The sequence below is a fragment of the Pleuronectes platessa genome, chromosome 17 (assembly GCF_947347685.1).
Source record: "Pleuronectes platessa chromosome 17, fPlePla1.1, whole genome shotgun sequence".
NCBI lineage: Eukaryota > Metazoa > Chordata > Actinopteri > Pleuronectiformes > Pleuronectidae > Pleuronectes > Pleuronectes platessa.
The window spans coordinates 12,242,528-12,254,549 of NC_070642.1; the positions used below are offsets into that span (position 1 = coordinate 12,242,528).

The 12,022-nt window shown below is 43.8% G+C and overlaps 1 protein-coding gene across 1 annotated transcript; it reads right to left on the bottom strand.

Annotated features, from left to right (window-relative positions):
* Positions 1–4,851: 4,851 nt before the first annotated feature.
* LOC128460162 (terminal nucleotidyltransferase 5A) lies at positions 4,852–10,248 on the bottom strand. The gene is made up of 3 exons (XM_053445227.1): positions 10,058–10,248; positions 9,198–9,662; positions 4,852–8,171 (listed from the first exon to the last, which is right to left on the bottom strand). The coding sequence occupies exons 2-3, from the start codon at positions 9,612–9,614 to the stop codon at positions 7,353–7,355; spliced, it is 1,236 nt and encodes a 411-aa protein (XP_053301202.1). The 5' UTR covers positions 9,615–9,662; positions 10,058–10,248; the 3' UTR covers positions 4,852–7,352.
* Between the last annotated feature and the right edge of the window lie 1,774 nt (positions 10,249–12,022).

A 12,022-nucleotide genomic window follows, 5' to 3' on the forward strand; every position in this document is an offset into this window, starting at 1 on the left:
CATACAGGAATCAGTGTAAAAAGGGCAGAGGGTATAAACCCAACCTGACAACCCCAAGCTTGTTCTTATTAATGGCTTTAATGTAAAAGTGTAACTATTTATCATCCATTAACGCGCCATTCATTTCTCCCCTACCTTTCAGCCATAAGTCTGTTACTCAGTTTGTCCACTTCTTTGTTACACACCCAATAATGACACTAGCTTAGATGGGTTGACATGAAAAGCATCACTGTAATGAAGCACAGACTCACAGAGCTCTGTTCAAAATCCAAATTTGACCGAAATGTTTTTTTTAATTTTTTGGTCTGTTTTAGGGCAAGGAATAATTTGTTTTGGCAAATGTGCCCTCTCGTTTTACTGTCCCAGCTCGGTGAAAGAGAAGTACATATCCGCTTCCCAGCGCTTTCCTACGGGACTTTCCCGATCTGTCTCCCACGCAGTAGACGAGACGAGGCTGCACAGAACCACCAAACAACTAACAGAATTAAACTGAACTGAATTTGTATCATTTGGGCCACATGTGTGCACACAAACATTCAGTTGCACTGATGAGAGACTCGGAAGATCTATTTACGGATTTATTGTAGAGTGACTTTTTTTCCTATCGAAGAAACCAGCCAATCATTTTCACTCGCTATGTGTCAAATGACGAATCTGTCTCTCCCTCTCTGTCATTGGCTGTTTCCTGCACGGCAACAAGTCAGCCAGTGTTCCAGCACCGGCCCCGTTCCAGCTGGCCCAACTGTTTACACTACCAGGCATAAACACTTAAGATTGGGGATGAAATCGGATTTATTGCTCCCGCCGGCCAACTGGTCCGTATCTGATGTCACAAAAAAATGCCGAAAGCGATTGGTCCATTCCAGAAGTATGAATTATTATTAATGTGTTGCCTAATAATCAAGAGTATCAAGTTCTGCTCATGGTCGCTGTTCATAATCTCTGAGAGCAACATGGTCTGCAGATGTACCAGATGCTCGCTCAAGTTTTCCTGAAACACAAATACACACACAGCACAAATACACACACAGCACCAATACACAAATATGCACAAGCATGTCCACACACACTTTTTTTTCATCATAACTATCTTTTGACTTGTCGCTCCTTGTCTCGCTCTTTTACACTGACACACACACACACACACACACACACACACACACACACACACAAACACACATCCCTGTTTCTCACAGTCTAGTGTTTCTGTTGTTTGATTTACTCAGTGAACTCTGACCCTTGCCGGGCTGAGCTGGATGGACTCTTGGCCCTGCTGCTGGTCCAACTGGTTCATTTACAGCATAACCCAAATGGAACCCAGAGAGAGAGAGAGAGAGAGAGAGAGAGAGAGAGAGAATGAGAAAGAGACAGTGTGTGTTTGTGTGTGTCCTAGATATATTAATGGATTAATTCTAACCAAAGATAATAATAACGTGTTAATCATTGTGGTTATTTTAGATTAGATATTCTTCATACATATTATTATCTTATATTTATTTATTATTGCCTTTGTTTCTGTTAAATCCTGCACCTGAACTATACCTGCTGCTTCAAAACAAGAGCTGAACAAAGTGAAGTTGTTGTTGTGAACCTTAGTCACTCAGCACAAATGAAAACCTCTTTTCAGCGTTACACCCATCCTTTCAGAGTTTTACAAGTCACTGGAGGACTTTTTGATGTTATTCATTTCCTGTTGTCGTGAAGCCCAATTCAATTAAAGACGGCAGCAGTGATGTGACTCCATCTGACCTTAGCCTGTGAAGATACGACCACGTGATCCACATGTCTTCTAAACACAAGAAAATGAAAGCATCGCAAATGTGTGTTGCAGTAACTTGCTAATTCATTTCTTCTTTTAAGACAAACAAAAATGAAACCCATGCTGCCGTGAAGCAGCGTGGCAGCATGAGAGTTGTTGCCTTCACCACCATTGCCGATGAAAATCTGACACAAATTCACACATGAGCAAACATGAGTCAAGTTGTTTGGTGATATTTTAATGGAGAATTGTCATATATTATGTCAAGTTTGTTTGTCGCTTGTTTTTCACACAACTCCTTCAGATCTCAGACACATTAATAAGCTTCTTCGGGGTGGCCAACGATATGATAACATCGTTTCATTTAGAAAGGTATATCCTTTGAGTTCTTACCTTTTAATTGAGGTTTTAAAATATAGAACTGATTCACTATTTCTAATTCTCTGGCCTCAACAGAGTCCTCAGTAAAATGCAGATTCCTTATCACGGGCTGTCTGTCTTGTCTCTCCACGCATGTCTGAAAAGCTAGAACAAAACACATAGTATCGTGGTGAAATAAGTAAATCTGCAGTAAATAAACCCGTCAGCACTTCTTTGAACATACGAATAAGAAAGGGATCTTTATTTTCTACATTCCTTTGATGGCTCTTCTTAAAGTCATAGCTGTGGTGTTTTGCTAAAAGTCTCATCTCCGAAGGCAGTCCATCGCTTTGAGTTTTTTAACAGATGTGGGATCCCCACGGTTTCCTGCCTCACACATGCATTCTGAAAATATTGAGTAATGAGAGACAATCAATGTGGGTTATGACTTCATAAAGCAATTTATGGTAAATACGCTTCAAGGGATGGCACTCATTATCTACTCAACACTATGCCGATGGAGCTGTGGGTGAAGTGTTGGAGTCCACTAAACACTTTTGGAGTTTCAGGGGTAAACAGCCGAATCCGATACAACCGAAGAAATTAGTGACCTATTTCAGACTTAAGAAAACAACAGAAAAAACACAACATGCCTCCGTACTCCTCGTATGGTGTCATCCAAGTGTCCGCAAGCCGCGGCATTTATACTTGATTCGAAACAGGGTAATTTCCACCACGTTTTAAGCCTAAGAGTCCACCAGAAGTGGCTAAGTTAGTGGACGTTAGCCTTTCCGTCTGATCCACGGACATATAGGCTTAAAACATGGTGTAAACGACCTCGTTTCAAGTCGAAATTTTGAATGTTGGGGATTCTGGACACTCGAATGACACCACAAGAGCAGTATTGGGGTATGTTATGTTTTCTTTCTGTTGTTTTTTTGAGTCTGAAGATAGTTCACTCATTTCTTCAATTGTATTGAATTGAATTAATTGGATTTGGCTGCAACACTGTTTACCCCTGAAACTCCAAAAGTCTTTTGTTAATTTTCAATTTAGGGTGAACTATCCCTTTACGCCTTCTTGCTGAGCTTTAGATGACAAGATAGGAGAGGTTAAAACTAAAGCAACAAGATCATTGTTGTGCTGATGCATTTAACTGTTAAGAAATAAAGGGGTTCTGTCTAGGAAGCTCATAGCTGGAGTTCCCGTTTTCACTCGTGTGAAAAGCTAAGCTTGTGTTATGTTATACGTTTGTTATATTTAGGATGAATTAATACTGAAAACAGTCAAATACACTAAAACATGCATAACATACAATTATCTTGTATTTTAAGTCCTTTTGAGAATCACGTTGTTCCAGGACCTTTTAATTGAATTAGATGGTTCTGTTTCTAAGATGTTCTCTGTCTGGGACACCCGTAAAAACTGCAGTGACACACTTCCCCGACTCATCCCACCTGGTCAGACATTATTACTTTAAAGCACCATAGTAGCACACGTCCTAAGCTGCCGGAGTTATTGGGTTAGCTCTTCACCTTGTTGTGCAACACAACTCAATCCCTTGCTCTCAGTTCCCTTCCTAAGCCCTTGATACGGAAGTGGACTGAATTTTCTTCTTTTTTTTGTGTCCTTTCCAGCGAGACTGACCTAAAAGGGAGATGGGGGAGGTATGTGTTACAGTACAATAGCCGGTAAATCTCTCGACAGTAGACACACCAGAGCACTGAGTACATGCTTATAGAGGGAGGCTAATCAGCTTTCTGCAGATGGGTTAATGTCCTTACAGTGGCCTGGGGGGGGGGGGGGGGGGGGGGCTATATTTAGTGTCCACTCTCTCCCTCTTAACAGGGGATAACACTGGCCCTGTTCTCCTCTCTGTCGCATATATCTCTCTCTCTCTCGCTCTCTCTCTCGCTCTCTCTCTCTCTCTCTCTCTCTCTCTCTCTCTCTCTCTCTCTCTCTCTCTCTCTCTCTTTCTCTCTCTCTTTCTCTCTGCTTTAATTCACCATGTGGGCAGAGACAAAAGGAAATCAAAAAGTCAAAGAACGTAGATGTTATGAACCAGTGTATTCACTGTCAGCACAGATACGAGTGACAAAAAAAACCTCTTCACTCATCAATAAGTTTATTAAAATCTGTTTTTTTTGGAATGAGGTTAAAGATGAAGAGAAGGGTGATGGAGCGAAGAAAGAGATGAAAGAGATTATGAGAGAGAGAGACTGAGTAAAATATTTATTCTCAGTGTCGGCAGGGAAAGTGACATCTGGAGGCTGAGGCCTGCGGGGGTTAAGAGTGATCCAGACCGGCAGTCAGTCTGCTCAGCCCATTACCATGAGTCCCTGGAGACCAGTGCTCAACTGGTAGTAAGGTGTGTGCATTTATGCACAATATACCTGTTGTCCAAGTTCACTTTTGGTTAATGAGGTCTGGCAAAGCACGCGATGACGGTCTCTGGCGGATGTTGACGTCTCTTAGAGGGGAAATCCGTCACGTTCAGCTGTCACTCGCTGGCAGCAGCTCTCCTGCCCTCTGGGATTGCGCGGGCACCTCAGGACGTTGACCCGATAAAACTTCCGTCTGTCTGCCAGCGACCGGCGACCTGATCTAAATGCCAGAGCTCTTTACATCATATAGACCGAGATCCAGTGAGGTGAAGCATCCAGGAAACAGCATGTAGGGTGAGTGTGACAATGATGAGGAAAAAGAAAACAATAAAGGGAAGAACAGCTGTCTGAAGGTCTTTTTTGTTTTTAATTATCAAGTCAAAAAACTTTGCAACACAATAATCAGATCATTATTTCCATGTCCAAACAGGATGGCAGTTAAAAACACACGTATACAACTGTGACACAATCTCTTTGGAGCAACAGAAAAACAAAAACATATGAAACAGTTCAGAGCACAAAGTCAAATCTGCATCTCAATTTAAACACAGTGTCCACTGCGCTGCTCCGCCTCACACAGAGAAAAACACAAATGTTCCCCACACCACGAAGAAAAGAAAAATAATATTTTACTCAATGACACAGCTTTTGAATCTGCCTGCTACAACCAGCCAAACACAAACTGTACAAGAATAGAGATCGATAGAAAAATAGGAGCTGTGATTGAACATGCTTTGTCTCTTGCACTTTTAAAGCTGAGAAAAATCCTGGCTCAATTTATTGCCACTCAATTATCAATGTGATTGTGCTTCCTTACACATGTGAAGCTTTTGTATCTGCTGGGTCTTGGACAGGTTTAATACTTGTACATTGCTGAAACGCACACAATCCAACCTCCACCCCTTAACCACTAATGTGTGTTTGACAAACAAACATTAGCATAACTTCCCAACTCTGCAGATATTTGCAAACGCCAGTACAGGAGATCCATGTCCCAAAACAGCTTGTATACATGGAAAGCAATCATTTTTTTTCTATTACAGTGAATATCAAAATGCCTTTGTACACAGAGTATCGAGAAATTTACCATTCTATATATTTGATTTAAAAAGATGGGACAATATTTGTATTGTTTCGATTTTATTAAACCTTTCCTCTGTAAACTACTTAGCACTGTTTCAATATGCATTTCAAATAAGTTGCACGTCTAATTTACTTTCTGTTCAAGATGCATTTGAAAATGTTAAGGTGTCCTGTAGAGCTTTTGACCACTAGTAGCGCTATGGAGCAATGTTTTTGACAAGTGCGTTCCCATTTCATTTGTATTGTGCCATTCTCCAAATACGCACATGCACATATTGAATCAAACAGGGCGTATTTACGCAAAAGTGGGTTTGTAAAACAATGCATGTTTTAAAATATCAAAGTTTTGTCTGACGTTGAGGCTAAAACATAACTTGATGTGGTTCTCTACTCATCTGAACTCCACAGGGCACCTTTAATAAAGGCTGAGTTGCATATTTCAAAGGGATTTATTAATTAGCATTTTAACCTTCTGTATGTCAACATTTCAGCATGTAGCGTGTGTATGTGCATGCTGATTTACACCTTTTAAGAATGACTTAAAACTTCTCTCTGGGATAAGTTGCATGATTGGCTGTCAGGCTGTGCACGGGTCCGTTTCATGTTGCAACAGAAAAGGGCAGTTTATTCTCTCCGGTGACGAAACTGTTTCTCCCACAAGTACGATCTAATTTACTTTAACAAGCACTTTTCATCCCTCCCCCCCTTCCCCGCACTAAACATCCCCCTCCACCCTCCCGCCCCTTCTTTCTACAGATGATGAGATTACATTGTGACTTCCTCTTTGGTAATCAGGATGTGCGTTCGTCCAGCAGGACCGCAGATAAGAGCAGGCTTTAGCGAAAACGTTGTCAAAAAAGAAAATAAAGTTGAGGAAGATACATTTCTCAGTGTAAGAGACCCTTAGGCTACTCAGCTATTGGTAAACTCTCACGATACATTCATCTTTATCAGGTGTCATCGCCGCTCGTCACTGAGACAACTCGGCAACCACAAAAAATATCCCTTCCCTTTAGGCTTTGTCGAGGCACTTAAAGAAACTTATCCCTGTACAGGAATGAAGCATGCATTGTTTTGTTGTTGTTTTTTTTCGGTTCAGACAGAACTCGAGTGTCGAAGTAGATCTTTGGATTTGTAAACAGTATCGTTCCTCTTTTTTGCATGGTCCGCCCTCCTCCCCCATCCCACATACACCCACACACAGAGCAGGGCACATGTCAAAAGGTCAAATGGTCGCTGTTGTTGGATCAAGAATCAATATCTTCATTGCATCATGTTCAATATCTTCAATGCCTCGTGTGCGTGTCTGTTCCTCTCCATGGCTGCCGCCTGTAAAAGTGAGGGTCTGGTTTGTGTTTCTGTCTATTTTGAGTTCGCAGGAGGAAAATATCTTTATATCCAGGGTGTCGATGACTCTGAGGCTGAGCTCGACTTGCGGCCTTTTCCACCAAATCGATCTTAGCCCTGATGAAAGAACCATGAAGCTGATGGTCAGCCTCTGTCATCTCTCATTGTGTGCTCAGCTCCTTCATGCTGTTGCAGCGTACTCCAGGGAAAAAGCCTTTCTCTGGCCCGCTGCCTTCCCTTCTTCCCTTTATTCTCTTCTTTTAACTGCGCCCTAATGTCTGTTTAAATTTGTCTCCAGCATTCCCTCTCTCATTTCCCTTAGTTTCCCATCTTAAGGAAGAGATACAAACATAATTTATCCCTTTTGATTGGGCATGTGGTCCACCAGCTACACAATAAAGGATAGATGCTCACGAGGTTTAGTTACAGGGCAACCAGCTGGCGTACATGGGATGCTGTGAAGGGGTAAGATACGGATGATGCGTAGGCGAGGGTGGACAGGCGTAGACAGGCTGAATCTGAGCTACATAATAGTTGCTGAAGTTGCCATCGCAGACGTAAGGGGCAGGCTGATAGAAGCAGGTGACGTTGGCGGCGTTGGGAATGGCATTCTGCTCGGCCAGGACCCGCAGCGCCAATGACGAGATGAGGCTGAGCGTCTGGCGCCTCTCGTGGCCCATCAGGCACACGGTGCTCTCCTGCACCACGTCGTACAGCGTGGCCAGGTAGTCATACTTCCTGTCCTCCAGGTCCACAAAGTGGTTCTGCAGGTAGGACTCCAGCTTCCTCCTCTGCTCGCTCACGTCGGGAAAGTCTATGAAGAAGCGCGAGCACATGTAGCGCTGCAGCAGTTTCATCTCGCTCTCTGAGGCTGCACGGAAACCCCGCACCAGGAGGTGGCAGTACTTCAGCAAGCCCCCTCCTCGGATCTCCTCGGGACTCCGCGTGCAGATGAGGCGCTTACGCAGGTGATCGAGGGCGGTGGGGAAGTCGCCGTAGACACTCTCCCCGAGGATTGTGGGGTGGAAGGTGGCGGCCATTGGGTGCTCTGAGCACTCGTAGAAGAGGAGGAGCGAGTCCAGCCGGATCTGGAAGGAGTCCACGCTGAACTCAAACTGCCGTCGAAGGGAGTCCACAAACTTGAGCTCCACGTTCTTGCCACGGTTGTTGGAGAGGGAGATGAGACTCCAGCGGTCTGAGTCATTGCACACCTTCACCATCTTTTGCACATAGGCCTCCTGAAAACCCCAAAATGAAGAGTCAGATTCAAATCACCGATATGTGCATCTCATGGTTTTGAATGTTTAAATATGTGAATCAATGAGGGGAAATTTTGCACAAAAGATACTTGAATCCCTGGTAAAACAAGATTTACTCTTCTTATGTAGTTTTGTTCTACTCTCTATACTAATATATCACTTAATTTCCATGAAGTCACTGCAGCATAATAAGAGCAAATAACAAGCAAAACCGAACCTGAATTATTTCATTTCTTGACTTAGCCATGTTTCTGCAAAGAACACCCAACTCAGTCACCCACTCCTTTCTCTGTGTCTGTTAACTCCACCCCCCTGTTTTCCTTCCTCTCAGCACTTCTGCCTATTTCCTCTGAAAATTACACTAAACGTGCTCATTAGACCTGTTTGCTTTCATGGTAATAGGTTAACAAATATTGGGTCTTACAAGCAGATCATCTGGACACTTACATCTGGAAAAGCTTTCTTAGTTTGAGTGGGATCAACAACTGGACATAAGTGTTTTTTTCACCATGATAAAATGTTGGTATAATGGATGGGTAAGGATTTGGTCGGTAGCTCATGATGTTTTGCTGATCACATCTGCTGGTGGGCCATTAGTAGCCTGGGTAGTCTGTTGTATCCAGGTAACTGAGGGCCGGCTGATTAATGTGGATCCGACTCCAATTGGATTAGACAGAATCCTCTTTGAAACTAACCTTTTTACTATTGTACGGCTCATATCTGTGTTGGTTGGGGTGTATTTGTGGAAGATATAAATCTTGTCAAATCGCAAAGGAGAGAATATGCAAACAGTAAATGTGACCATTAAGTGGGAGGTGCACATAACTTCAGCAGTGAAAGATCTGTAATTACATGAGTGTGGATGGAAATGAGAGAAATTTGGAAAACTTAAGTATACAGCAAACTTTCCTGGAAGGTTTGAAAGCCTGGAAAGGTTAGAGGCAAAATGTAAAATTCTGCTATGCAAGTAATACGATCAGTACAGGTAACAACCTAATACGTTACCTTTAAGGTCACTGGTGTGATCTTCTCCTTATTCACTCCCTCTGGCAAGAAGTCTAGAAGAGAGTCCAGGACTATATCTTTCACTATCTGAAACTCCATCTCTCCTTTCAGGTCAGCGCAGAATATCAAGTCCAGATCTTTCCAGCCCAGCCCGCTGTCCTCATGCAGGACGTAGCTGGCAGCGGAGCCGTTGAGGCGCACCTCCCGGACATGGATCCGCCTCTCCTCCATGCGGCTCCGGACCACCTTGACGATATCTCTCGGCTTCACCTCCAGCGTCGGGAAGCTCCAGCGGCCGTGGATGGGGATGGAGCCGGTCAGGATGTTGTCCAGCCGCTGCACTTGCTCCCAGTTGAGCACACTGAGGCTGACGCTGTCCCCGTCCGAGCCGCTGTTGGCCGCAGCGGGCTCGTCCATGCTGATCGAGAGGGATGCGAACCACAGAACTTTGCACTACCTGCCGTCCTGTAGAAAAGAATCGTTGAGACTGAACTGGATCATAACATCAATATGTTGGGCGAGGAGAGTGTCTCTTTACGCATGACGAAGGAGAAGTATCTGGGCGGCGTTATGCTTGTCCTACTTCTCCTACGCACAATACAAAGTAAATTCTCGAGCTTAGCCCAGCATCTGCCGCCCCGCTGCGCGCTGCGCTCCGTTCTATGTCCACCCTCAAGCGATTGTTCACCACAACATCAGCTTTTCACAACATGCCAAAGACTCACTGACCCATCCATCACATCAGAAGGAAAGCGTTTCGAATATTTACTTCTTTCCTCTTTGGCTCACTTTTACGCACGTACCACACAGCCAAGGGCAACTTTTACGCAACGCCGACTGGCTGTCAGCTGCACACCTACTTCCAGAAAGCGGTGGACGGCTGCAGCTCCTTCACATTTTTGCCGTTTCTCCTCTTGTAATAGCTGCGCGATGTCACAGAGATCCAACTCCGCAGCTGCTAGAGAAGTCGTGGTGCGTGCAGTCTGCGAGGCGCACGGGGGCGGGTCGGTGTGACTGACAGTCCACACCTCCTAATAGCTTCTGCCACTTCCTATGCAGACTTTGAGTGGCTGCGAGCCCGGAGACTGAGGCGTGTCTGGAGAATGGGCGGCGCAGGAGAACAGACAGAAAACTCACAGAGAACAGTTGTGTTCAAGGCTGACACTTGACCAAAAAGCCCCCCCTTCGCCCGGAGTTGACTTCTCCTGCACCCCCTTGTTCTCCAACACCACTTGAGTCAACACCTCTATTACTCCAGATATGCAGCCAGCCTCTAAACCCCCTTGTATCCTGTGGGATCAATACGGAAACCTACTAAACAACTGATCCAACAGTTTGCAGCTTATTTGAGTCGACTTTAGAGGCCTGAATCAACAAGTTTCCAATAGTATGGAGTGAAGAAGTGTTTTTACTAGGCAGAGTCATGGTTTAACACTAGGAATGGTATGATGTAGGTGTTGTGTTATGAATACTGAGAACTAAGATACATACAATTCACTCTGGATAACATTAAAATAAATGCTACAAAGACCAATAATTACTTAAATCTTATATTTAAGATTCTCGGGAGCCTCATAATTCACAAGTGAGTCTGAGGAAGGCTCTGCACATAACCCCAACGCCCTCTAGGGGTGGTTTTTCACCCGCTCATCATTTGGCCCTGCAGGCATATATGACTGTTGCATCTCTTCAGTCTGTATAACACTGCAGCAAAATTCCAATAAACCTTTGTTCTGAGTACACAACTGGTATGTATAGCTCTTTAAAAGCTCATGTGTGCTTAATGATCAATTTAAGGGTGGGATTTTACAGCTCACTTAACGCCTCTGATATGCAGCCTGCACAGTAAGCTGTCTGTCAATATGTAGGGTATAGGCCACAGGTTCTGCTCGGGTTAGCTGCCGCGTAGGATCTATATGTGTAGTGCTTGGCACGTACATGCATATCTGCGTCACTGCAGACGAGCCCATAAACCAGCTTACCGCAGATTACCCTGTATATGCAGTGACACACGTTCCTGCAGACACACACACAGACATGAGGGAAGGGACTCATGCATGCACATTCGCATCTCTGTCGACTATGCACTGCCTCTGCCATTTGGAGGTAGTGTTATATGCAACTCACAAGGAAACAGTCAAACGTATGTGCGTGAAACAAGTACAGATGTTGCGATATTTCTTTTCTGAAACTGGACTTTGCGGATCTGCCTGGTACCCTGTGTGGAAGTGATGATTGCTATCATTGTTGTGGCTTATCGTTAGTGGTGTAATTGGCAACAATGGGGCCACTGCCACCTATATCAACTGACATCTTGCATATAGTAAATGTCACCATTTTACTTGAGGTAAATGCTACACTTTGGAAATCACTTCTTCTATTTCGAGGGGAGAAGACAAAGGGATTTCCGGTGTCAGAAAATGACAGTTTTTTGTTGGTGAAAGTAAAACTTGGATGGATAGATAGATTTGCGTATACTTGATGACGCCAGACCCAGGATTTTCCTCCGTGTCCGATGCTGGTCTCTATATCAGAACTTTTCTAGTAACAGACTAAGCTTTTTTAACTTTATAAAACACAAGCCTCAAACAAATGTCTTATAAATATTTGAGTAAGCTGGTGACTGAATTGCAGTGCAACCAAACGGAAGAGTTATTCCTGAAGAAGCCTTCACAAATTATCATGTTTTTTAACCTGTGATGTCTGGCTATAGGTGAAAACATATGTGCTGTATCTCATGACTATATCTGTCAAGCACTTGAACATGTGCGCGCAGACATCACATGCTTTTCCATACATTTACTGTGTCATTTCATTATATGTCA

Bases quoted from the DNA above. Each gene is read 5' to 3' on its own strand.
- LOC128460162 (XM_053445227.1), bottom strand. From the start codon at position 9,614: ATGGACGAGCCCGCTGCGGCCAACAGCGGCTCGGACGGGGACAGCGTC. The intron at 8,172-9,197 runs GTAACGTATTAG...TGGGGTTTTCAG, and splicing joins TCACACCAGTGACCTTAAAG to GAGGCCTATGTGCAAAAGAT.